The sequence below is a fragment of the Nyctereutes procyonoides genome, unplaced genomic scaffold (assembly GCF_905146905.1).
Source record: "Nyctereutes procyonoides isolate TBG_1078 unplaced genomic scaffold, NYPRO_anot_genome, whole genome shotgun sequence".
Classification (NCBI taxonomy): Eukaryota; Metazoa; Chordata; class Mammalia; order Carnivora; family Canidae; genus Nyctereutes; species Nyctereutes procyonoides.
The window spans coordinates 7,157,498-7,184,776 of record NW_026575046.1 but is presented as its reverse complement, the minus strand read 5'-3'; the positions used below and the strand labels follow the sequence as shown (position 1 = coordinate 7,184,776).

The window sequence follows — 27,279 nt, the reverse complement described above, 5'->3', positions numbered from 1 at the left end:
ACGAGAGTTATTTTTATGTCCAGACTCTACACTGAGAGAAAATATTTTGCTTAGGCCCACTAACTATATAAGGAGATGCAAAAAGCTGATTCTAGGAAATATGGAAGGATCTTACCATTCTGGAGAATCTTCCTCTCGTGTCAAGGAAAGGACTGACTGTAGTTTTTTTTAAATCTGAAATTGTTCTGCTTCCCTTGCCCTCTGTGGCATACTTAGAAAGTGAAGTGCTACCAACGAGAGTTATTTTTATGTCCAGACTCTACATTGAGAGAAAATATTTTGCTTATGTCTGCTAACTATATAAGGAGATGAAAAGCACATCCTAGGAAATATGCAAGAATCATACCATTCACACCCATAGCAACTGTGCAGCTCTAGGTAGGTCGTGGGTTCATTTGTAGGTGAACCCCATGTAGGTGAACTCTGGCTATTTGTAAATGGTTTTAGGACTAGGGGAGGTAGGAAAAGACTGGGATATAATTTTTTCTACCTTTTTTTTTCCCTTTCTCCACTTCTCCCCAAATATAGTTCTCTTCAGATCTGTATGAATGGTAGGAAAACTAATTAATGTATTTTTATTGTGCAGTAAAAGAGCATAAGCTCTCAAGTAATGTAAGAAAATGCAAAAGGTGTCACAGTGACAATAAAGATACCTCAGTAATAATAGGTGACATGTATTACGTGCTAATACATGCTAATAATTAGATAATAGTTTTTGATAGTTTTATACATTAACTTACCTAATTTTTCAAATAATGCCATAGGTTAGAAGTTCCAGTTTGATTTATATTGAGTAAATTAAGGCATTAGAGAGGTGGAGTAAATTGGCCGATGGGCACACAAGGAGTAAGTGGTGAATCTGGGAATCCAAGCATCTCTGTTCTGCTCCAGGGTCTGAACTCTTCAACCCATACTAAGAAATGAACAATAGGCCACAAACCATTAGCAAATGTGAAATCAGAATCTGGGAAAGGAACACATATGGGTGAAAAAGACTAAGAATGGAAAGGGGTGTTAAATAAAGGGTGTCTTTTAAAGTTTCTCTTGAAAAAAGGAAGGCAGAAAGTACACTTCACATGGATTTAGAATTATGTCTGCCTCCCTTCGTAGGACTTCAACCTTGTAAGCCCATTTATCCTTGTGGATTTAGTTTTTACCCTGATGAGTAATCAGTTCTTACGCAGTATTTTTAAAAGTGCTGATTTCATTATTTTAGTAACATTATAATTACATTGAGAGAAAAGAGGAGAAATAAATTCTTTTGAATAGTAATATACTCCCTATCTGTGTATAACAATACTTTTTACCCTTGTATTTGAAAATTACATGGGTAAAATTAGAAAGTCGTTAAATTTCACAAGGGTTACTGATACTATCCATAACCCATGTTAGTAAAGGCCATTTAGTAAGATTGCTATTGTCCCTCACCTCATCTGTTATTTTGTTTTGTTCTGTTTCACTTTGTTTTTAGCTAATTACCTCCTTTCTCCTTTGCTGTTGATCTTCAGTTTGATTTTGCTGAAGTCGACACAAAAATTGAACTATATCCAAAGACTCAGATTTTGATATCACAAAGGCTGATAAATATAACCTGAATTTAAGATGTCAAAACACTCTCAGATATCAATAATAGTGTCTAGAAAAACCCATCGTGGAGATACTGTAATTACGATTAATACAAGGTTGTTACCCAAGACTAAGCTAAATAGACATTTATATTTTAAATTTCCAGTTACAAATCAAAACAATTCTTAATGCATATTTTTATGTGAAAACTTTGATACAAACAAAAAATCCTGATCATTATACTATATGTTGCTATTGAGCTACTTTTGTTATATAAAATTGAGCCTGGATTGTTGACAAGGTACCAATAACAATTACTGAAACGTTCAAAGCCTTATATTTTACTGTAAATTTCCACCCAACTTGTAAAATTAGTAGCTATATACTAAAATTTCCATAAAGAGAGTTCAGAGTAGCTGTTGGAATATTTTTTGTGATTAAAGAAGTCAGAAGGATAAGTTGTAATATAACAACTACCACTTAGGAGCTAATGACCGTGGGCAAGTTAGTAGTTTATTTAAAATTATTTCTTCATCCACAAACTTAGTAAAAAAAATAATATTGTACGACAAAGATTTAATAAATATTTGTTCATTTTCTCATGTTTAGACGGTAAGGACACAAATACAATATGAACTCAATTACACTGGATTGTGCTTTTATAAAGATTTTCCAAAATAATAGTAGTTCTCTTGAGGCCAATAATAACTGAATTTATGACTACTTAATTAGGCTCTGTAGTAATTTTCTTTATTGTATTTGCTCATTATGTTGGTAGAATGAACACGATGCTTATTTTTATGTGAGCACTTAATATCCACAAGATGCTTACATAAATTAACTCTGGTACACAAATGTGTCTTCCTAAACGAATTTTTCCTTTCCCTTTTCTAGACAATCCCAAAGAGATGACTCGCGTGGCTGTTTTTGTGAGGATTTTGGATGTTAATGACAACGCCCCACAATTTGCTGTGTTCTATGACACTTTTGTATGTGAAAATGCCAGACCAGGGCAGGTGAGCACCCACAGGACTTAAAAGCTTCGGAAGATTCTAAGGGCTTATTCAATGTTTTATTTTCCCAGGCTTAAGAAGGATGAGTAAACAGAGATAAAAAATACTCCTTTAAGTCTCAGTAATATATTAAAAAAAAAAAACTGATATTTTTAGGGTTGGAAAATGTTCTAAGTGACACTATAGCAAGTTTCACATTTCTTTTGTGAAGCTCTGAAGAAAATGTAAGATGTATTGTTGCCACCAAAGTTAAGGAGTAAGAAGAAAAAACTTTCACTGTTTACATTTTTGCAAACAAAAAGAGGGGGGAAAAAACCCTCTGCTGTTTCTTTAGGTAAATATTGAGAACCCCTAGAAGAGATGGGAGATGGAATTTAGGAGAAACACAGACACAGATACATGGGATCAGCGAAATGTGGCATCAATATTCCAATGTATGTAAATGATTTCAAAGCAGGGCCTGAAGATTCACTCTTAGATTTACACTTATATTTATCATCATAGCAACACTTAGAGTGCTTAATGACTTCGTTTTCGTCCTTTGAAACCTTCTTCCTACATCAGCTTTGTTTATGACTCTTTAAGTCTTTTCCTCAGTGGACTCATTTTGTTGTTTGAAAAGCTCCAGTGTATATGGCTGAAAGAAATGCTCTTAATTGGTTTGAGTGCTATCTTCACAGAAGGAAGCTGCATGTTATAAATAATAATTGGGAATCAAATGTGTTTTATTAAAGAAAGAGGAGCCATCACAAGACTGTATTGTGTTTTGACATCACTTGATGCTCTTTATAAACATCAATGTCATTGTTACATTTTTATGCAAATTACGTTGTGGAATAACACAAATTCTTCCTTCTGAAGATTCTAACAGGAATTCAATAGCCTGTCTATTGTTTGAAATGGTGAAATTGCTGCAATTGGATTCATTTTTTTTATTCGAAAATGTTATAGAAATGTTTCATTTGGAATATTTAAATGACAATGCTACTTCCGACCTACTTCTTAATGAAACAGTGTTTGCCCTGAAAACACCATTCCAAATAGTCCTCTGCTTGGCAGGCTCAGCATGATATAAGTTGAAGGCTTTTCTCTAAGAGATAAATTACCCACTTTACAACTGCCGCATGCATTGCGTCCTCTACAGTTATTCTATTTGATTTTCAAGAGATATCTTTTCAAAGCATTTGAGTCATTTTAAATACTGACTTCTGAATGTATTCAAAATATACAAAACAAGGGATTTTTTTCTTATGCCTCTTTAAAAAAAAAACTAAATCTGGTTCAGTAACTTTATATTTTTTGGACTTAAAAAAACAGTTGGCATATTGAAGAAAAATGACAAAATCAAAGACAATTCTATTCTAAAAAGTAACCTATTTTGACAAATTGATAGGAATAACATGATTAATAATTTTCATCTAATTGGCTGAATGTGCAATAGTTTCCAATAGAAGTTATTTTTAATAAGATCAGTTTGTTCAATGTCATTTGGTCTAGAGGCGGATAAATGGTTGCTTAAACTAAACTGTTCTGCAGTGGTGGAGTTCTAGGTTACAATAGCCTAGCAGATGGTTATGTGCCAAACCAAGGTGGTTATGTGGAAAAAGACCTTCCCTTTAACTTCCTTGACATTACTGTTAACTCTGTCTCCCCTCCTTCTAAGGCAGTAAGAGCTTGTTAGGACTTTGGGGGGTACTTTGGTTATTTATAGAGTATTTCAACCCACTCAATTGTCCTCTGAATTAAGTACTGTTTAAAAGTAGCACTTTGAACAACAACATAGGAAATAATTCCATTTATTTGGTGTGTGGACAAAATGAGAAGACAGATTAAGTTAATTGCCATCTTCTCTTTCTTTTCCGCCTATTTCGTGCTCTAAGGATAGGAGACTTTCCCCCTTGGAAAAGATGCAACTTAAAATTGATGTAAATTAACAGTCCCCTCTTGTGCCCAAACTAGGCTACTTGACTCTTCATCCTTTCCATCTCAGAAAGAGTCCCTTGGGAAAGGAGAGGAGAGAAGACTGGCCGTTACACTTTTCTTTCATTTTCCCTCATGCATACCACATTCCTTCAGTCAACAAAATATATTTTAATAATTTTTAATCTTTATGGAAGGAAGTAGCACTTCAGTCTCACACATTTCCCAGAGAGTCTTCCCAGGGAGGACTGCTGCTTGTTATCTGCCCACAGGTAGTATCTAAGCTCTAGGCCTTTGTCAAACCTCAAATATCCTATTACATATTTCCACAGAACACTGTTTAGTTACTTACCTAACTACACTTTTTCCTACTGAAAAAGTGAAAACATTACAACTTGGTGACCGGTGTTCTTATTTAAATATCTTAAAATCCATGTGTCACACATTCCCCACAAAATCCCACATTCTATTATGGCATGATCACTGAAAAAGCCCTCAAGTTGATTTGATGTTATTTTAGAATAGCCTAGTAAAAATACAAACCGATTATATAATCTCTAAGGAGATGAAATATAAATGACTTATCTGTGTCTATTCTTCATATGCTCAAAATGAATACTGGACATTCTTCATATGCTCAAAATGAATATGGGACATCAAAATGAATACTGGATATCAAAAAATGTTTTTTTTCCCCATAATTGTGGCAACCTGTTTTATTGGAAATGAGTCAAAATGAACTTGTCTCCAGTCGAAATAAAATAGCTAGTGTTCATATGTAGAGACAGGGGAGATGTTTTTACCTCCTTCTTGTTGCCAACTTCTGATTTCTATTTTAACACATACTTCCATGTATAGGGTACATATACATATGGATATGGATACATCCATATATGGATATGTAAACTGTAATAACTTCTTACAGATATAGGTAATGATGTGGCCATTACGTTCTCTGAAATTGTTCTGGTTTATAAAAATAAACTGAAATTATAATTTATAATCACAATTGAAAATGCATATTTATTATGAGATAATTACATCTCCTATTTTATTTTATTTATTTTATTATTTTATTTTATTTAATTTTTAAAGATTTTATGTATTTATTTATGAGACACACACACACACACACAGAGGCAGAGACATAGGCAGAGGGAGAAGCAGGCTCCATGCAGGGAGTCCAATGTGGGACTGGATCCCGGATCCCAGGATCACTCCCTCAACCACTGAGCCACCCAGTCATCCCTCATTTCCTGTTTTCAAAAACCATTACCTCTATGTTTAAATTTCTACAATTTTGTGTCTATATGTGTGCTAACATATAAATCTTAATGGTAAAAATATATAAACATAGAAGTCTTATTAAGTCTACTATCTTTCTTGATCTTTCATTTATGTCATTTTTAACCTTCAACTTGTAAATCATTATTTAAAAATAAAATCTTTTAGACTGCTCAAAAACAAGTCAGTCGGATAATGATTTTATAACTTCATTGGTACCTCTTAAGGGTATTAATTAATACTTTTTATACAATTTTCTATTTTGTATAATTTTTGGTTTTGTATTGGCTAGATAAGCCATCAGCAATAAATCTTTGCTTTCTGTATGATCTTAAATTACCACTAAAATTTCATTAGTCAAAGTTTAAATATTTTTTTCAGTTGCTTATTCCTAGATGATAAACACTTACCTTTGTATGATCCAATATTATTTCTCGTATCATTTTGAAATAAGTGGTTAGGGTTATAATTAAATTGGGAGTAGCTAAAATTTGTCACACTCTTATTTTATAAGGTAATTTAAAAGAAAACTAAATATAGAAAAGTTAAAATTATTTCTTAATTTTTTATAATTATATAATATTTTAAATTTGAAATCTTTTATATCAACAAAATATCAAAAAAAATATTTTCATTGAATATTGACACCAGGGGTGCCTGAGTGGCTCAGTCAGTTAAGTGTCTGCCTTCAGCTCAGGTTATAATCCCAGGGTCTTGGGATAGAGTTCCTGCATTGGGTTCCCTACTCAGTAGGGAGTCTGCTTCTCCCTCTATTCCCTCCCCTCTGCTTGTGATCTCTCTCTTTCTCATGTTCTCTTTCTCTCAAATATGTAAACAAAATCTTAAAAAAAAAACCCAAATATTGACACCATGTTAAATAAGCCAATGCAGTTAAGCATATTCCTTTTAGTTAAGCATAAATTTGACCATTTATATAGGTATCAATACATAAATTTAAAAACTTCTGGGGGGATCCCTGGGTGGCGCAGCGGTTTGGCGCCTGCCTTTGGCCCAGGGCGCGATCCTGGAGACCCGGGATCGAGTCCCACATCGGGCTCCCGGTGCATGGAGCCTGCTTCTCCCTCTGCCTGTGTCTCTGCCTCTCTCTCTCTCTCTCTGTGACTATCATAAATAAATAAAAATTAAAATAATAATAATAATAAAAACTTCTGAAGCTCTCTTGTAAAATTAAGATATGCAAAACATTATGTAAAATGTTGTTATACATATAAGTTAAGGACAAAATGGATATATATGCAAATAAGTACACAACTCTATGATACATATAAATCTGTATAATATTAATCATTATGCTCAAAGAAGTGATCTGCTTATAGTAAAAGGTGTTACATTTTCTGCTTTGTTACCAGATAACTTCTTATATTGTCTCTTATCCTAAAATAAATCAGAGATGATCTTTATAAAATGACCTTTTGCCATACATATATTGAATTTAAAAACTGTAGTTTTATGGACAATGCAAATAAAGTGAACCATTATTATTAAAGGAGATCATAATGTTTAAGCCTTCCCTTTAAAAAGTTGTGCTTATCTATAAAGTCTCTCCATTCTTTGATAGTTTTCACTTTTGATAAGAAGAAAGCCATAATCACAGTATTTTTCTAAATTTTCCCTCCATTAGATAAACTTTTCCAGATCAATGTTTACATATATATGAAATAACCTAGTCTTTTCAAATGCTATATCTAAATTAATAAACTGTAAAAATATAATATTGTTACTTATGATGTTGAAGAAATGGATAATATATAGGAGATATTGAGAAGAAAGGAGAGCAAGAAACAGAGATAGAAGCAGAGAGGGAGGGAGAGAGGTAGGGACATTGTTAAAGTCAAAGTATTTTGTTTGTTTATTGAGCAGTCTAAGAGATTTTATTTTTAAATAATGATTTACAAGTTGAAGGTTAAAAATGACATAAATGAAACAACATCAAGAAAGATAGTAGACTTAATAAGACTTCTATGTTTATATATTTTTTACCATTAAGATTTATATGTTAGCACACATATAGACACAAAATTGTAGAAATTTAAACGTAGAGGTAATGGTTTTTGAAAACAGGAAATGAGGGATGACTGGGTGGCTCAGCGGTTGAGGGAGTGATCCTGGGATCCGGGATCCAGTCCCACGTCGGACTCCCTGCATGGAGCCTGCTTCTCCCTCTGTCTATGTCTCTGCCTCTGTGTGTGTGTGTGTCTCTCATAAATAAATAAATAAAATCGTTAAAAATAAAATAAAATAAAATAAAATAGGAGATGTAATTATCTCATAATAAATATGCATTTTCTTTTTTTTAAATATGCATTTTCAATTGTGATTACAAATTATAATTTCAGTTTATTTTTATAAACCAGAACAATTTCAGAGAATGTAATGGCCACATCATTACCTATATCTGTAAGAAGTTATTACAGTTTACATATCCATATATGGATGTATCCATATCCATATGTATATGTACCCTATACATGGAAGTATGTGTTAAAATAGAAATCAGAAGTTGGCAACAAGAAGGAGGTAAAAACATCTCCCCTGCCTCTACATATGAACACTAGCTATTTTATTTCTACTGGAGACAAGTTCATTTTGACTCATTTCCAATAAAACAGGTTGCCACAATTATGGGGAAAAAATGTATCAATTCAGGGGCACCTGAGTGGCTTAGTCAATTGGGAGTCTTCCTTGGGCTCAGGTCATGATCCTGGAATCCTAGGATAGAGCCTAGGTCAGGCTCCCTGCTCAGAGGGACGTCTGCTTCTGCTTTGCCCCCATCCTGCTCCTGCTCTCTCACATTCTTTTTCTCTCTTAAATAAATAAATCTTTTTTAAAAATCAAAGTAATAATAAAAGAGGTGGAACAACTCAAAGATACATGCACAAGGAGGAAAATCAACTGTTTTAAATTTAGGCAAAATTGAATCTTAAAAAATTACATATTGTAAAGCAGATTATACTCATGGAAGCCGGATACACACGCTCTTTTCTCTTTTCTGCAGCTAATACAGACTATAAGTGCAGTAGACAAGGATGACCCTTTAGGTGGACAGAAATTTTTCTTCAGTTTAGCTGCTGTCAATCCAAACTTCACAGTCCAGGATAATGAAGGTAAATTTTAGAACATCATTATGATTTAAAGTGATGTTAACAAGAGCTTTTCCCCCAAGCAACAATTACCATTTGTGTGGTGTATTAATGTATTGATCTGTGTCATAAAATGTTTTCATCAGATATTAATGAGATACTAATTTCTTGCTTGGCAGTGTTCATTCTCTTAAATTTCAAAAAAATAGATACTTGAGAGAAGTTTCAAATGTGAATACTAATGAAAAGATTGAATCTTGAAAACATTGGAAAGGCTGGAAATAATCAGACAACGGGGTAGAGAAATGAATAATTCAGTGAGCCCTTGTGCAAATTTCAGTGAGATTTAGCAGCAACAGATTCACCAAAACCAAAAATGGATGGGATATGGGTTAGAAGAAATAGAAGTATTAGCCTGTGACAGATTTAAGTGCAGAAGCAGTTGCAAGGGCAAGATACACTATCTTCCGGGCAATATGTGAATTTTATAATGTCTCTGTGATAAACAACAACAACAACAACAACAACAACATTGTATATTTCTTGCATTCTCAAAAAAGGACAAAAAATTAGAGGAAATAATTTGAAAACGGTTACTATTCTAAAAAATTTGAACAACTTAATTCTTAAAAAAATATGGTAATTATTCTAGTCTAAACAAAAGTGTGTAGTTAGAGCTCATTTCCCCTTCATAAATTTATGTTAAATTAATTATATCAGCTGATCTTCCTTAAAAAGGCATACTTGTCTTAGAGTCAGTGTAGGTATAGTTATTCTTAAATTTAATAGCTACATTGGCATATTTATAATACTTTCATAACAATGTGTATATGCTGGCAGAGCCAGATTGCTCTATGGCCTCTAAGTCACCTTCAGAATATCAGAAAGAAGGTTCAGATAATGGATAGTTTTACATTAACCCAATTGTTATTTGAAGTATTTGATATCTCAGAAACTGCACAAAACAGTGGAAGAGAGGGCATCCATTGGTAACATCTGTTTACCAAATTGTACTGTCTGAAATATCTGTTTTCATCCCCCTGAAAATCTAAGATAATCGTGATGGGAGAAATTAGCATAGAATTGGCAGATAGGATACAAGATGTCCAGTTTCACAAGAATATCAGCAAAACAACACCCATCATTTTATTTGCTGAATCTGGGATCCTAAATACAGAACTTAGATTGGACATCCCAAGTTCTGGATGGTCAATATTACGCCTCTTTCTAAGTGTATTTTAATTTGTTTTATGTTTCTATTAAACCGAGCTGTGGATCCCAACAAACCGCCTCCCAATTTTAAAAGGTAATAGAGACTTGAAGTAGTCTTATCACAGCATTTCCCATTTAGGTAAACACCTCAAAGCTAATCTTAATTATTTTTTCACAAGTGGTGCCATCTTCCTATATTCAGAAAAGTTCTTGATCTTCTATGAGTTACTCAAAGCAAGAGTTGAAGCCATATGAATATTAATCTGAACACGTCGCCATATAGAACACCACTAAAATCAGATGGCATATATGACCCACTCCTGCATAAACTCACTATTTTGTTATTGGGTGCATTTGGAAAGAAATCCCAAAGATCTAGACATCACCTTATTGCTCTTCTTGAGTAAATACCCTTGTATTTATCTATATCTTCATCTTAGCAAACTTCAATTTTATGGTAACAATTTAAAAAAAAATAATTTTCTGCTTCTGTGATACCACACTTGGAGCTTGTAATTCTTAAGATTCCCACACTTTTCCCTAACTTATAGATCAAAAGCATAATTATACGATGACTTTCTGGAATATTTAATAAAATGATTGGAATTTCTTTCATTCCTGAAGTTTAGGGTAAAACTTCATTTTATTCTTCAATATATTAAAAGCGTTGTAGGCAAAATTAAGACTTAGAACCTTTTGAAAAGTTAAAAAAGAATAAGGCAAGAAGATTCTAAATGAAAAAGAAAAGATTCTAAATATACCCATAGGCCAACACCTGTTGTTGATTTTAGTCATTCTGACAGGTGTGAGGTGATATCTCATTTAGATTTATATTTCCCTGATGATCAGTGAGCTTGAGCACCTTTTCACGTGTCTGTTGGCCATCTGTATGTTGTTTTGTTTTGTTTTTTTTTTTGAAAAATGTCTATTCTTATCTTTTGCCCATTTTTTTATCGGATTATTTGCGGTATTGTTTTGTTTTTGGGGGGAGGTTATCTGTTTCTTTGGTGTGGAGTTTTATAAATTCTTTACATATTTTTGATATTAACCCTTTATCAGATATGTCATTCGCAAATATCTTTCCCCGTTCCATAGATTGCTTTTTAGTTTTGTTGACTGTTTCCCCTCACTATACAGAAGCTTTTAACTTTGACAGTCCCAATAGTTTATCTTTGCTTTTGTTTCCCTGGCCTCAGGAGACATATCTAGAAAGAGTTACTATGACCAGTGTCAAAGAGGTTACTATCTGTGTTCACTTCTAGGATTTTGATGGTTTTTAGGTCTTACATTTAGGTCATTTAGGTCTTAAATCCATTTTGAATTTATTTTTGTACTTGGTGTAAGAAACCAGTCCAGTTTCATTCTTTTGAATGTTGCTGTCCAGTTGTCCCAACACCACTTATTGACAAGACTTGTCTTTTTCCCGTTGGATACTTTTTACTGCTCTGTTGAACATTTGTCAACCATATAGTTGTGGGGTTCAATCCTGGGTTCTCTGTTCTGTTCTATTGATCTATGTGTCTATTTTGTGCCAGTACCATACTATTTTGATGAACTACAGTTTTGTAATATAAGTTGAAGTCCAGAATTGTGATGACTCCAGCTTTGCTTTGCTCTTTCAAGGTTGCTTTATCTGTTAGAGTCTGTTGTGGTTCCAAACCAATTTTAGGATTGTTCTAGTTGTGGAAAAAAATGTCGGTGGTATTTTGACAGGTATAGTATTAAATGTGCAGATTGTTTTGGGTACTAGATTTAAGAACGACGGTTCTTCCAATGCAAGAGCATGGAGTGCCTTTACATTTCTTTGTGTCATCTTCAATTTCTTTCATTCAATGTTTTATACTTTTCAGAGTACAGGTCTTTCATCCCTTCGATTAGGTTTATTCCTAGGTATCTTATGATTTGGGAGGATTGATTCCTTAATTTCTCTTTCATTATTGGTATATAGAAATGCAACAGATGTCTGTACCTTGATTTTGTGTCCTGCAACTTCACTAAATTCTTTTATCAGCTCTAACCAGTTTTTGGTAGTCTTGAGATTTCCAAATAGTATCATGTCATCTGCCAATAGTGAAATTTTTACTTCTTCCTTGCCGATTTAGATGTCTTTTATTTCTTTTTGTTGTCTGATTACTGTGGCTAAGACTTCTGGTACTATGTTAAATAACAGTGGTGACTGAGGACATCCCTGTCTTGTTCCTGATCATAGAGGAAAAGCTGTCAGTTTTCCCCCATTGAAGATGATATTAGTTGTGGGTTTTCAGATACGGTGTCTATGAAGTTGAGGTATGTTTCCTCTAAACCTACTTTGTGGAGGGTTTTTATCATGAATGAGTATTGATGAAGATGTGGAGAAATGGGAACTCTCTTGCACTGTTGGTGGGAATGCAAACTGGTGCAGTCACTCTGGAAAACAGTATGAAGGTTCTTCAAAGTTTTAAAGAATAGAAGTATCCTATGATTTAGAAATTGCACTGCTAGGTATCTACCCAAAGAATACAGAAATACTAATTCAAAGTGATGCTCCCTGATATTTATAGCAGTATTCTCTACAATAGCCAAATTAGGGAAACAGCCCTAGTGTCCCCCAACTGATGAATGGATAAAAAATAAGTGATATATATCTATGTATATCTATGTATATCTATATCTATATCTATATATGTATATATATAAAGTGGAACATTACTCAGCTACCAAAAAAAGAAATGAAATTCTGCCATTTGCAATGACATGTGTAGAGCTACAGAGGTAAGTCAGTCAGAGAAAGACAAATACCATGTAATTTCACCCATATGTGAAATTAAAAAAAAAAAGGAGCAAAGGGAAAAAGAGAGAGAGAGAGAGGCAAACCCAGGAATAAACTCTTACCTATAGAGAACAAACTGATTGTTATCAGGGGGAGGTAGATGAGTGGGTGGGTGAAATAGGTGATGAGGATTAAGAAAGGTACTTGTGATGCACACCAGGTGTTGTAAGGAAGTGATGAATTACTAAATTCTAGACCTGAAATTAATATTATAGTCTATGTTAATGAACTAAAATTAAATAAAAACTTAAAAAAATAAAAAGTATATGCCTATATGCATATAAATACTCATTTCAGTGTAGATTTGAAAATGGAAGAATTATTGTAATACTTTTTGAAAGAGAAGTCAAATCTGCAAAATTATCAGGATTAGTTTATTTTTTAAATTTGCTTATGTACATCCTCTATTTTGCTAATCTTCTTTCCTAGCTTAATTAGGCTAATCCTAGCATAATTAACCGATGTAGTAGAAATAACATCTCACTAATAATTTAGGAAATGACTACTTTATATTCAACTACTATATCTGCAAGAAATCGTCACCCTTTATTTTCTCCTGCCCCATTTGATGTAGCCATTACCCGATTCACTCCCTTTCCTACATTAGCATTTTAAATAGGCTTACAGGATTGGCATAAGAAGACTAAGTGCATTGGAAAACAGCATAGGAATTTATCATCCAAGTACATAGTGATTTTTTAAAAAATATTGATTATAGAGCACTAGATGAAATCTTTTTTTTTTTTTATTAACTACACAACCTCCATTTAAGGATACTGGGTGAGTTATCAGAGAAAGAAAATATCTATAGTGATATACTAGGTTGTAGGATGCTTATGTTTCTTAAATCCTTATATCTGTGCATTTATGAGGTACTCTACATCAGTTTCTTCTCCTAATACTTTGAGCTATATATTGTATTCATTCTAATGGATGGAAATCAAAGTTCAGAAACATTAACTAACTTGCTGGGGTCACCTGGGTGTCTTGTTTTCACATCCCACTTTTGCTTTCAGCTCAAGGTCATGGTCTCAGAGTCATGGGATCGAGCCCTGCATCGAGCTCTGTGCTCAATGTGGAGTCTGCTTGGGATTTTCTCTCTCTCCCTTTCCCTGTGCCCCGCCCCCTGCTCACACTCTCTTTGAAATAAATAAATAAAGTATTTTAAATAAATAAATAAATAAACAAACAAACAAATAAATAAATAAATAGCTTGCTCACCATTGTTCATATATTGCGATTCTTGATGGGTTTTGAGTGCATTATTGATTTTAAAAGTGAAACTATACATAAAATTTATTCCTTCATATTTTTCTTCATGAATATTGGATTAATGTGTCTTTTATGTGTATGTGGCATGCATAAACATATATGCATATATAAACAAAAACATTTACTAGAATTTTTTTCTTGGTATGCATATTTATGGTTTCTGAAAACTCTGAGAATATGCTACTATCCTTGTGGTCTTCAGAAAATGTTCACTTATAAAAATCCACCATTTCAAAAGCTTTATCTGTGAACAAGTTGGAAATCTAGTAAATAAGCAGTGACAGTCTTAGACTCCTCAAACTATTTCATTTATCTCATTTCAGTGGATTCTTATCTTATTGTATGCATCCTATAGGAAAATCGGTATTAATTTTGTATTTTACATAAATAATTTTTAACTTGTATGTCAAAGCGTGGAGATCAGGATGAGAGAACTTTCTTGTCCCAAGCCATTGGTAATATTTTAAAATTTATTTTAGATAATACTGCCAGAATTTTAACCAGAAAAAATGGATTCAATAGACATGAAATAAGTACCTATCTCTTGCCTGTGGTGATATCAGACAATGATTACCCAATTCAGAGCAGCACAGGCACGCTGACCATCCGAGTGTGTGCTTGTGACAGCCAAGGCAACATGCAGTCCTGCAGCGCGGAAGCCCTGCTGCTCCCTGCTGGCCTCAGCACGGGGGCCCTCATCGCCATTCTCCTCTGCATCATCATTCTGCTGGGTAAGAAACTTTAAGGAAAATGTGATTATTTCCTAGATTCCTTATGTTAGTGTATTTTTAAATAAGAAATTCTATTTTTCAAATACCTTCTCTCAAGTTGACTTCAACATTTAAGATAGACATAAGTTAATGATGAGATATTGTTTATATTAAAATATTTTATGTGATCACACAGTTATTACCTTTTTTTTAAAATAATAAGACTGAAAGTTAGAGATAGCCAAAATGTTTTCCACGGTTGCACAATTGCTTAGTGGCTCATCCAAGGCAAAGTATTTTGCTATTAGTTATAGTTTTTCAGGAAATCTAAAGTTTATTTCTAGGTTTTTAATCTTATGGTGGATGGATAAAGCACTCAGTATCTTACCTTCCCAATGAAATAATGTTAAAATGGCCCTTTACCTGGTTTACTTTTCCCTACAACAATAACACTTGATTTTATAACCTAGAGCAAATTGCTTTTTAACTGCTTTTGAATGAAAACTCAGATTAAGTTTACTCCCCTGTTGCATTATCTTAAAACTATTGTGCATATTCCTATGACCCTAATCAAAAAACATTGTATCTGACATTTTAAGAAGCAGTAAAATGAACTTGGATTTTGGAGTCAATCATAGTAGGTTTCATTATCCTCATTATTGGAACATTTTTTACTGGGTAAGAACACTTAGCTGACAATAAACAATCTAAGGTTTAGAATCTTTACATCACAAGTTTATGTGTGTGCATGAAAATATGAACTAAAGCAAAATAAAATGTCATATTTTCTCCAAGGCTTGAAGAATAAGCTTTTTTTTTTTTCCCCTCACTTAGTGGTAGCCTATTTATTTTTTAGCCACTTTGAAGGTCAAGAATACTTACCAATGGATTAAAATCTTATTTTTTGCTGAATTAAAAAAAGTCTCTTGTTTGCCCTTTTACACAAGTTTGAAGGCAGATAGCCTGACTGTCCTGTTAGTAAAAGGGAAAACAAAAGTTAAGAGCCCTTCACATACTAATATAATCCTCGTAGTTCACGCTGCTGTAACTGTGCCATAGACTGGATGGCTTAAGCCACAGAAATGTATTTCTCATAATTTTGGAAGCTGGAAAGTCTAAAATCAAGGCACTGACAGATTCCAAATTTGGTGAGGACGTATTCCTAGTTTCAGGATGGCTGCCTATGTTGTATCCCCACATGGACGACCCCAATCCTCTTCCTGGTTTCTTTTCATAAAAACACTAATCCAATTCATGAGGGCTCCACCCTATGACTTAATTATGCCCTAAATACCCCACTTCCAAATACCATCACTTTGGGGATTTAGGCTTTAAACTGAATTTTAAGAGGACACATTCAGTTCATAATGATAATAAATCGCATATCCTTTAAATGTTTCTTCTGGGATCCCTGGGTGGCGCAGCGGTTTGGCGCCTGCCTTTGGCCCAGGGCGCGATCCTGGAGACCCGGGATCAAATCCCACATCAGGCTCCCGGTGCATGGAGCCTGCTTCTCCCTCTGCCTGTGTCTCTGCCTCTCTCTCTCTCTCTCTCTCTCTGTATAACTATCATAAACAACAACAACAACAAAAAAAAATGTTTCTTCTAAAAAAAAAGCTAAATAACTATAGGCATTTCATCATATATATACCTGGTGTAAAATATTTTCTGTCTCTTTCCTTGTTTAATCAAATGCACGTCTGTTTCCCCAAATCATAATTTTCAAGGACCATGTCCAAAATGTTTGGGGATAGTGAATGAGGACTGGGAAGCTAATACAGCCAAGGGGGAATTTGATATTAACATTCTCCTATCTTTTATGCTATCACCACCATGATTAGTAAAATCATTATATTATTATTAATATTGATACCTTCTCAGGGAAGTTGGGAAATGTCCTTTCTGGATGATACACATTTCTATTCATGGATCTACAGTTGTTTGAGATGGATCGAGCTAAGTCCATTCATTCTTTCTATAGGTAATTCAATGTGGAAATTGAAATTCACTCTTTGCCACCATGCGATCCGACAACTTTCTTTTTGGTCTCATTGTGATACATATTTCCATGTAAAACCTCAAAGACTGCTAAACTAAGAGTGTGTAATCAGAAAGTCACCCGCCCCTCCCTTCTTTTAACAATACAAGAAAACAAAAACAACTATGTGAATCCATCAGCGAGGCCATTTAATCCATACCAACAGTGTGTCCTGTCAAGAATGCCGCCTTTTAAATAGCATGTTGAAGATGTGCAAAATACGGGCCTATTTTTGTCCTCCCGAATTGTTTTACTTGAAGCCGAATTCAATTTGCGTCTATTTTCCGTGCAACACCTTATGTCCCCCTTCAATGCAAAGTATAAATAATGTCTGCACGACCAGGAGCTAAGTTTAAAACAGTTCTTAGAAAAAAGAAAAAAAAAAGAAATAAAGAAAGAAAAGAAAAATAGACAAAATGTCTCACTGTATTTGAGAAATACCCCCAGATGGTCATAGACATAAATCAGAAACCCTTGCATTCCCCTCCTGCACTTCCACTCCTCATCTCTCTGGTGTTGTAGGTGCACTGCTAATGAATCTCCTTTTTTTTTTTTTTTTTTCTTCATCTTCTTTCTTTCTTTTCTTTTTTCTTTCTTTCTTTTTTTTTTTCTTTTTTTTTCAAGTTATAGTCGTACTGTTTGCAGCCCTGAAAAGACAGCGGAAGAAAGAACCGCTGATCTTGTCCAAGGAGGACATCAGGGACAACATCGTGAGCTACAACGACGAGGGCGGCGGGGAGGAGGACACCCAGGCCTTCGACATCGGCACCCTGCGCAACCCCGCGGCCGTGGAGGAGAAGAAGCTCCGGCGGGATATTATTCCCGAGACGTTGTTTATCCCTCGGAGGACTCCCACGGCTCCCGACAACACGGACGTGCGGGATTTCATCCACGAGAGGCTCAAGGAGCACGACCTGGACCCCACGGCGCCGCCCTACGACTCGCTGGCCACCTACGCCTACGAGGGCACCGACTCGCTGGCCGACTCGCTGAGCTCGCTGGAGTCCGCCACCACGGACAGCGACCAGAACTACGACTACCTGCGCGAGTGGGGCCCGCGGTTCCACAAGCTGGCGGAGATGTACGGCGGCGGGGACAGCGACCGGGACTCCTGACCTGGGCGCGGCCCGTCCACTAGCCCACAGTCCGGAGAAGCATCCTGCCACTCAGCACACGATTTTTTTTTTTTTTTTTGTCCCAAGGACTTCTTCATCTGTTCATTCATGACCTTGATCTTTTTCTTTATTTTTTCCCCCCCTCCTTGTAGGATGTCTCCACGGAATTGTCTACGAAATTTTCTTTAATCACTTCCAAGAGCCAAAGCTATGGAAATTCAGTGTTGTCCATCTTAGAAATAAAAGATGATCTCAGAAACACGAACAGGATAGTTCTCCCTTGAGCCACCTCACACACAAGCCGCTTCTGTTTAGATACACATCCTGCCCCCTGCCAATGAAGCTTTTTAAAAAGGTGAAGAAGAAAAAAAAAAAAAAGAATTTTAAGGCATATCCTGTTCTGTACATTAAGTTAAAAAGAAAACAAAAACAAAACGTATATGTGGTGTCAGTAGGTGTGATTTGCAACCTGGTATATACAAACGTTTGTGCAATTTCATTTCATCAAATTCTATCTGCTAATGTTTTATATTTATATTTTTGTATTTATTTTTAAAAAAAATAAACAAGTTTTTACAACTACCGTGTCTCCAGCTTCATTTTTTTCCCTAGGAAGAAACAGTTTCTCCCTGTACTATCTTGGTACAAAATGATGTTGAATGCAGGTAAGGGCACAAAATCATTACGGCGATTTAGGTAAGAATTTTTTTTTCAGTGAGTTTTTGTTTTCTGATATGTGAAAAACCTGTCATATTAAAAGTAATGGTCATATAGAGAGCACTTAAAAATTATCAATTAAGCCAATTTAAAACATGGCCATCCTTATGCTAATTATCCCAACATATCAGCAATATGGTAATTTCTTTTTGTTCATATTCACTTAAGTAGTATCTGAAAGAATATAACATTTTCTTATTTTTGTATGACATTTGTGCTACTGAGGGCTATAGGTAATAATAGTTCAGACAGATTTCAGACTGAAATAATCCTGTAATGGAAAATATACTTACCTCTCATGATGACTTCGAAAATGCCTAGTAATGACAGTAATAATGCTGAATATTCCATTAAGGCACAGCATTGTGATTATGTCAAGTTTTCAAAAGTGCATTATATATTTACTTGTAATTAAGTCTGGTTTTCTGTCAATGAATGATTCAGTAGAAAAGGGGGAAAAAAAAAGTACTGGCAGTTAATTATCTGGAGTTCCTGAGATTCACAGAGGCCAACTGCACCAACTGATCTCTTGTTTCTCAAGCTTCAAATATGATTTATTTATAAATGGAACGCTCTGTACGGCCTACACTAGGAAGTCGCATTCCCTGCTGAGTATATCATAAACAATACCAAAGATTTGTGTGCTTTCAAATTAATGAAAATGCTATGCTTTTGGAGTGAGAGTACAATATTGACATATCTTTAATGCAGATTTATTTATTTCACTCTTCTTGAATGAATCCCCCCACCTCCAAGTTCCAGGGTGAAAAGGCACACATTTTTCTGACTACAGACATTTCAGTTTGCATGGTAATATAATTATAAAAGAAAAACAACCCACGTGGTCCAGTTAAAATTAGTCACATTAAAAGGCTAACACATCAAATCATAGTAAAACTTAACTTGTTTGACTCATATTCTAGGAACCCATTTGTATAACCAGAAGGCGGACTGTTAAAAGGACAGAGTTTAAGGTGAAAAAAAAAATTGAACTGAAGGAAGAGAAAACCCTCAATAGCCTGGCATTATTCATTCAAATAAAATAAAAAAATAAACGGAAAGGTTAAAAGAAGGTATAGCTTATGAACATTTCACATTAATTATGATTCAAAATGTAATATTCATTTGACTGAAAATTAGTTTAAAAATTTCCAGCATTAGTTATTTTTATTAATATTGCATATCAGTAATTGGAATTCTTTGAATGTTTTTAATTATCCTCAGTCAGAGTATTTCAAGCTGATATTAACTTGCTCTGTCACTTATTTTATCACTGGCTTTTAATGAATTTAAGAATTGTAGCAGTCATCTCTAATCATCCAATCAGGTTTCCAAAAAATTATCCTAAAGGAGATTGATTAACAGGTCTCTTCAGCAATAGAGGAACTATGTTGTTCAGAAATCATTTTTTTCAGAGTTCTGAAACAGTCCTTAGTTACAGATACCCTATTATTTTTTGATAATGAAAGTGATATGTTAAATTTCTTGGAGATCCTAAAATGACAAAGGGTCCCTCTACTGACCTGCTCAAACTCTCTTAAGAGTCCCCCGGTATGATGCTTTCCCAAAGAATGCCCAATATACAGATTATTCTATGTCTAATTTTTTTTTATATTGGAAATGAGGAAAATGACTCTAATTATCCTGTCGTTTAAGACATCAGATAACTGTGGGTCTTTCATCTATTCACCCATTTACTCCCTCATTCGTCAGACATTTTGAACACCTATTATAAAAATCAAAGGGTGTTCTAGACACTAGAGATGTAATAATAAATTGTATGTAAGTTTTATATGTTAATAATTCCTCTATGAGTGAAAATGAAAAAAAAAATATAACAGTTATAAAAACACTCCAAATTTGTTACTAAATATTTAGTAGTATTTTACTGTTCATACTTTTTTTAAACACAGAGAAAAATTATTGTCATCCTTTTTCATGTTTTATTTTTTTTAAGACTTTATTCACTTGACAGAGAGAGAGCAGAAGCAGGGGGAGAGGGAGAAACAGGCTCCCCGCTGGGCAAGGAGCCCAACGTGGGGCTGGATCCCAGGGTCCTGGGATCATGGCCTGAGCTGAAGGCAGACACTTACCAGACTGAACCACCCAGGCACCCCACTTTTTCATGTTTTAAATATTCAGATGAGTGAAATAAAATGATCTATAACCTTTGGTCGTTAGAAATCGTGATTAAGTCAATCAATTCTCATTGGTTTTAGCCTCAACAAAATAGCGAGGAAAAGTTTATGGAGAGATACATTAATGCTCTTAGGCTGAGATATCTCTATGTCAAATAGATACTGTCACACAAGTGCAAGAGTTCCAGAGGCTTATTGGTAGACTCAGTAAACATAGGTGCACAATAAACATAGGTGCTCCATAAACATAGAAATTATGAGTAATTAGATGCCTAAAATAGTCTAGAATAAAAGTTTTAGAAGCCCCTAACACTTAGGATTGAGAATTAGGAATATCTGGGTTCAGTGATCAACGCATCCACCTAAGTATCTATATGTAATACCCTCATGATGCCTCCCCTCTACTGTCTGTTGCCTGACACCCGCTGACCACAGGCTGCAGCTCCCTAGTCCCTGGAGGCACCCCTGGGCAGCACTGCAGGAATGCCTGGGCAAGCTCCTGGTAGCAGTAAATGAGTCTCCCTGGCTCAGATCTGCTGAAGTGAAGCCTTGTTCTCCATGGATCATCTGGCCAGCTGCTGGGACTCTTCCATTGCTTTGAAAGAGTTCAGTATTGGCTTATGGAGAGGGGTTCAGGGTGTCCACTTGGTCACCAAGTCATCCTGCAGGTCGTAAATAGTGTAAAACAGTGGCATCTGGTCACAAGGGCTGTGTTTCCCCTTTTACTCCAAAGTTATGTCCCAGTTCAAGACTTTATGGTCATTCTGGAACTTATTTATTTTTTTAAGATTTTATTTGTGTATTCATGAGAGACACAGAGAGAGAGAAAGGTAGAGACACAGGCAGAGGGAGAAGCAGGCTCCCTGTGGGGACACTGATGCGGGACTCGATCCCAGGACCCTGGGGTCACGACCTGAGCCAAAGGCAGATGCTCGACCACTGAGCCACCCAGGTGCTGCTGCACCCTACTTTTTCTTGTAAATCCCGCATTCAAAAGGTTGGATTTGTTTTGTTTTTAAAACATGCACTGGATCCCACCGCTTCTCACCATGTCCATTACTCTGCCCTAGATCTCCAACACCCCCTCTCCCAACTACTAGGAGTAGTTAACTTCCACCTTGGTCTCTCTGTTGTCACCTTCCCCATTACACTCTACTGTCAGCAATGGGATCTAAGAAATATTTTCAAAATGAATTTCCCATTTGGTTGTTCCTTGGTTCTAAACTCTGCTTTTCCCTTATTTTACTCAGAGTTGAAGGCAAAATCTTTCGGGTATCCTTAAGGCCTCTGCCAAGCCCTTTGACCTATTCACCCATCTATTTGCTGTGCTCCAACTACTGACAGTTGTTTCTCCTCACCTTCACGAGTTTACACTGACCATTTCTCTTCCCCAGCTTGTATCTACCTTGTTCAAAATCTTTATCAAATGCAAAACAAACAAGCAAACAAAAACAAAACAAAACAATCCTCTATTAAATGTTATTTTTAAATTAAGGTCTTAACACTGTCCACACGACTTGAAAATTACAGATTTTCCTATTGCTCTTCTACCGCATGTTTTCTCCCCGACACTACTACCCTTTTAGCATGCTATATGACTTACTTGTTTACTCTGATTACTTTCTGTCTCTCTCAAATAGAATGTAAAAATCAGGGGAGCATGGATTTTGTGTTTTCTTCCTTGTGATGCCCAATAAGCAGAAGTATGTCTGCTTAGGTGCTCAATAAACATCTTTTGGGAGAATTGATAAATATTGGACTATTGGATTTATCACGTATCATATTTAATTTTACATGCATGTGCATAGATATGCATATTATTTGCATATGATATTTCTGCTTCCTTCAGATAACAAATTACCCAAAGTTATGGAAAGAATCTCCATAACTTTTACGATCATTTACAAGAAAACTTTTTCCTTCCAGACTGATTCTGTACCGGGCCATCATTTTAAAGATAAATGCTAATTAGCCAATGATTATTTTGGCTAATTGCTTTAGGAAAGCAGAGATAAATCTTAAAGGACACACAAATCTGGGATCCCTGGGTGGCGCAGCGGTTTGGCGCCCGCCTTTGGCCCAGAGCGCGATCCTGGAGACCCGGGATCGAATCCCACGTCGGGCTCCCGGTGCATGGAGCCTGCTTCTCCCTCTCTCTCTCTCTCTCTGTGTGACTATCATAAATAAATAAAAAAAATTAAAAAAAAAGAACTGTTTAAAAAAAAAGGACACACAAATCTGAGAAAGTCAAAACATTGTTTCCAATGAAGGTACATTGCAAATGTGTTTGGAACATTTGTGAAGTGCCCCAAAATGATGAAAGAGGGAATTGACATAAAGTAAGTGATAGAAACATAGATGACTACTTTTTCAGGTTTGGTTCTGATGTGTTTGGAATTTAGGGACCTCGATAGTGCTATGGAAAGGTCATTTAAAGGGACTGTTGGTCAGGGAAGTTTTTGAAGAAGATTAAGATGAAAAAGAATGTTGAAGTGGAACCAAAGACCTTATATTTTCTTGATTATTTTTAGGAAATTTCTCTCATTGCAATTGCCAAAAACATACCAAGTTACCAATGTTCAATTAGGACAGCCTTCAGAGTTACCTAAGTAGGGACTCTAGGACAACCTTGAATCAGGAACCCATGACAAAACCAAGGAAATGAGCCAAGAGAACTGACGTGAATAAGCAAAGATGCTTGGAGCCAAGGTTGCACTGCTGGTTAAGGAAGTTTTTTTAAAGTATATATATATTTTAATATAATATCCACAACCAAAACCAACAAAACAATGCATGTAATATGTAATTGTTATATATATATGACATATATATGTATATATAATTTATTTAAGCCCACTCATTTATTTTTTATTTATTTTTTTAAGTCCACTCATTTATTATACATATTATAATTTGCACCCAATCTCTCTGATAATCTATTTCTTTAAGGCTACAAATGTAGTATTTACCTCAATGCTGAACTAGCCATTTCTTTTTTAGACATGGAGATCAGTCAAGGAAGAGAAAAATAAAAGGCACTTTTCACAATTCTAATTAGCAGGAGCAAAAACAAACCAAAAAAGGCAAATAAAGATGATTTGCTCAACCTCATTTTCTACTATTATTACAAACAGGATTATTTTAAAGTGTGCATGAAGTAGCACAATGAGCAGTCTTTATTAAATTAAGGGATTTATATAAGAAAGGATCAACAATTAATGAGAGCATAACAGAAAACTGGTAGACAGTTTGTGAAAACTCTTTTCCAGCTGTGGAATTATCCTGAATTTGGAACATGACATTTACAACTCCACAGGAAGGATTGCACAGCAACTTTCATTCCCAAATTTATCTGAATAAACCTCCTACACAACGTGAAATATTTAGAAGCACTCCTAAGACTCTTACCATGATCTTTGCCTCTCTCCTGTCACAAGCAAGAGGATTTTAAAAGATTTTGTTAAATCAATGTGTAAAATCCATGTTTGTGTTACCATTTATATTAATTTAACCCCACTGCTAATATAGCCTAAAAGAAGCCTTCTCTGAATAGCTTTGCTTATGTCAATACATTTTTGTAAAAAAACCAGCCAAACTTGGTGATTGACTCAACTTCTGGCATATTCTACTTTTCTTTTAGAAGAGCAAGACTTTAGTACGGCAAGTCATTTGTTTGAAAGTATTATCTATTTTTTTCCAGCTTTCTTGGAATATAATTGACATACAATATTGTGTAAGTTTAAGGTGTACATTGTACTGATTTGAGTCTATAAATATACACACACACATACACATCTTAACTGCATAAATATCATACTTCTAGTTCTTCAAAGAGTGAAATGTTATTATAGGTAGAATTTTATTCTGCATTTGTAATAATTTTGAGCATAGAAAATATTCGTTCGAAAGTGTGTAGGTACTTCAGTAGTTCCAACATATGGAATATTCTCTTGGTACTTGTATATAATTTAGATTAAAGCAGTTCCTTTATTTGTAGGTTTTATTTGATTAAAAACCTACACCTGATAAACTGCTAGTCCTGAGCAGTGCCGGGGACACCTAAGCAGGTACTACACAAATACTTGTTGAGTGATTGATTAATCTTGGCATTCTAATACTTTGTTTTCTAATTTTGGCACTATGGAAAATGTCAGGTTCCATGCCTTCCCTACCTTCAACCAAAAAGGCAACATGTTTCATTCATATTTGAAAAAGCATATTCTAGAAATGTCACAGTAACCTTTTCAGATGACAGTCTCTGCCGAGGAATTCTTGACAGCAGCTATGCACAATTATGCCAACTATATATTGAAACATTCTCACATCATCTTCCCAAAAGTGATAGCTTGAGCAGACAGCATTTAGATAACTGGATGGAAGGAGACCCAAACTCGATGCCCTCTTTTATAAACTTTATTTTTGAGACAGGAATGGAAAAAAAAAAGTGGAATTCAATTTTTAGTTCACTTATTGGCAACGTGAATTACTTGTCTAGAGATATTCATATTATGCCTCAGTTTCCCTATCTATGAAGCTAAAATCTCAGTGCATTACTAATATGGAATATTGAACACAATTAATTTTGTATCTTGACTCATTCATTAGTATACACTTTAAAATTTTGTTGAAAAGAGGGAAAATAAGGACTAACACCACAGCTGTTCTCCAAATCACTTAAAATGTAATGATGTGGCTTTTTAAATGGTAAATTAAGTACATAAAATGTCAGTGATTAACAATATATGTAATGTGTGTGCTTGGAAAACTTACACATAGAATCGAATGATGAAGATGACAGAGGATGATGATGATGATGATGATGATAGTAACTAACATTTATGTGCTTATTAATATGTCAAGAACTATTCAAAGTGTCTAACATATACTAACACATTTAATTGTCACAACGACTCTGTGAGGTAACTACTATCTCAATTTTACATGTCAGAAAAATACAAGTGAGAATTAAATAAAATTGCCCACAGTCCCATTCTTTTTTACGTAGTGGAGCTGGGGGACACATGTGACTCAATTCTAAGGTAGTCTTCTTAAACCCAAGCCTACTATTGGTGAAGATAAAATAATCAATCCTGGTATCTTGGGGGAGTGGTGATAGTGGGATTTCTTTCAGTAGTGTTATGGAGACTGAACTTTAAAAAAAAAAATAGTGGTTTTTGACCACACATATTTGGCCTGAGCTTCACCACTGATATTGGGCCATTGTCTGGGCCAGTAAAATCTGTATAATCATACTCTAAGCAATTTGGTAGGGCTGTGTCCCCTTGGGCTCTCTGATATAAGACAGTCCTATTGTAAGATACACTTTTGACTATGTGGCCAGTGTATGGAAAAATCAAAATGGTGAAGGGAACGTTTATTTGGTGAGTGGCTGTGAATGATGTTCTCTCTAAAGTCCAAAAGTGTTAAGATTCATTGTAAGTACCTACAACGGAGTCCTTGGAGGAGACTGGCAGTTGGTGTATGTGTGTGTGTGTGTGTGTGTGTGTGTGTGTGTGTGTGTGTGTGTGGTGGGGGGCGTGTAGAAAATCTGAGGACCAGGAAGTAAGCTTATTAGAGCTTGGGGTAAAATACCTGTCCACTTGGGGGACTACTTATCATCTAAAAGCTTAAGGACCATGTCTTCAGGAACATTGTTATGCCTCTCTGTAAATCCAGCTGCTTGGGGCGAGTAACCCAGATGGAAATTCCATGAGATTCCATGTTCTGCAGCCCACAACAGAACAGCTTGGGAGGTGAAATGAGAACCTTAAACTGAATCTAGAACACCTGGTGGCTCAAAAGAGATGAGCACATTTCTGATTAAGAAGCAGTTTACATGATGGGAAGCAGGATTCTGGAGGAAGCAGTCCCAGACATCCCATGAAAATATCAATGAGGGTAACTGTGTACCTACCAGCTCCATTGGAGGATGCAGTGGTCCAATAAAATCAGTTTGCCTTCTCGAATAGGGTCCGTTGCCCAGGAGCACATGTCTCCATTTGAGAGCTTTCTTGAGTTTTATTTGGGCTATAAAAGGGAAATTATTTACCACTACTTGGGCTAGAGCCAGGGTGGGTGAGTGGGGATATGCCCCTGTAAACCCAATCACTGAGGGCTGGTACTCCCACACCGCCTGACACAATGTGGGTCCACTCTGCTAATAGATACATGGAATCTCTAGGGGAATAGCTGTATCTGGAGTTGTGACTGAGACTCTAGGAGGTGGCTTGTGTGGGGCCCTGGAACAGGCATGCAATTTGGATAAGGAGTGTGCAACGTTATTAGAGTGTGCTTCTGGCATTTGTCGGCGTGTGTGCCCTAACACGACTGATGATAATCAACAGAGCTGAGTGGGCTATCTCTTTGCAAATGGAGCCCCCCCCC

General features: G+C 35.4%; 1 protein-coding gene across 1 annotated transcript in view; it reads left to right on the top strand.

Annotated features, from left to right (window-relative positions):
- LOC129509653 (cadherin-10) overlaps positions 1–18,536 on the top strand; it is a 113,471-nt gene extending 94,935 nt beyond the window's left edge. Inside the window, exons 8-11 of the mRNA XM_055325461.1 lie at positions 2,461–2,582; positions 8,800–8,908; positions 14,657–14,908; positions 17,550–18,536. Of these exons, the coding sequence (XP_055181436.1) occupies positions 2,461–2,582; positions 8,800–8,908; positions 14,657–14,908; positions 17,550–18,040 (974 nt within the window). The 3' untranslated portion in view covers positions 18,041–18,536. The remainder of the gene's footprint in view (positions 1–2,460; positions 2,583–8,799; positions 8,909–14,656; positions 14,909–17,549) is intronic.
- Positions 18,537–27,279: the final 8,743 nt, after the last annotated feature.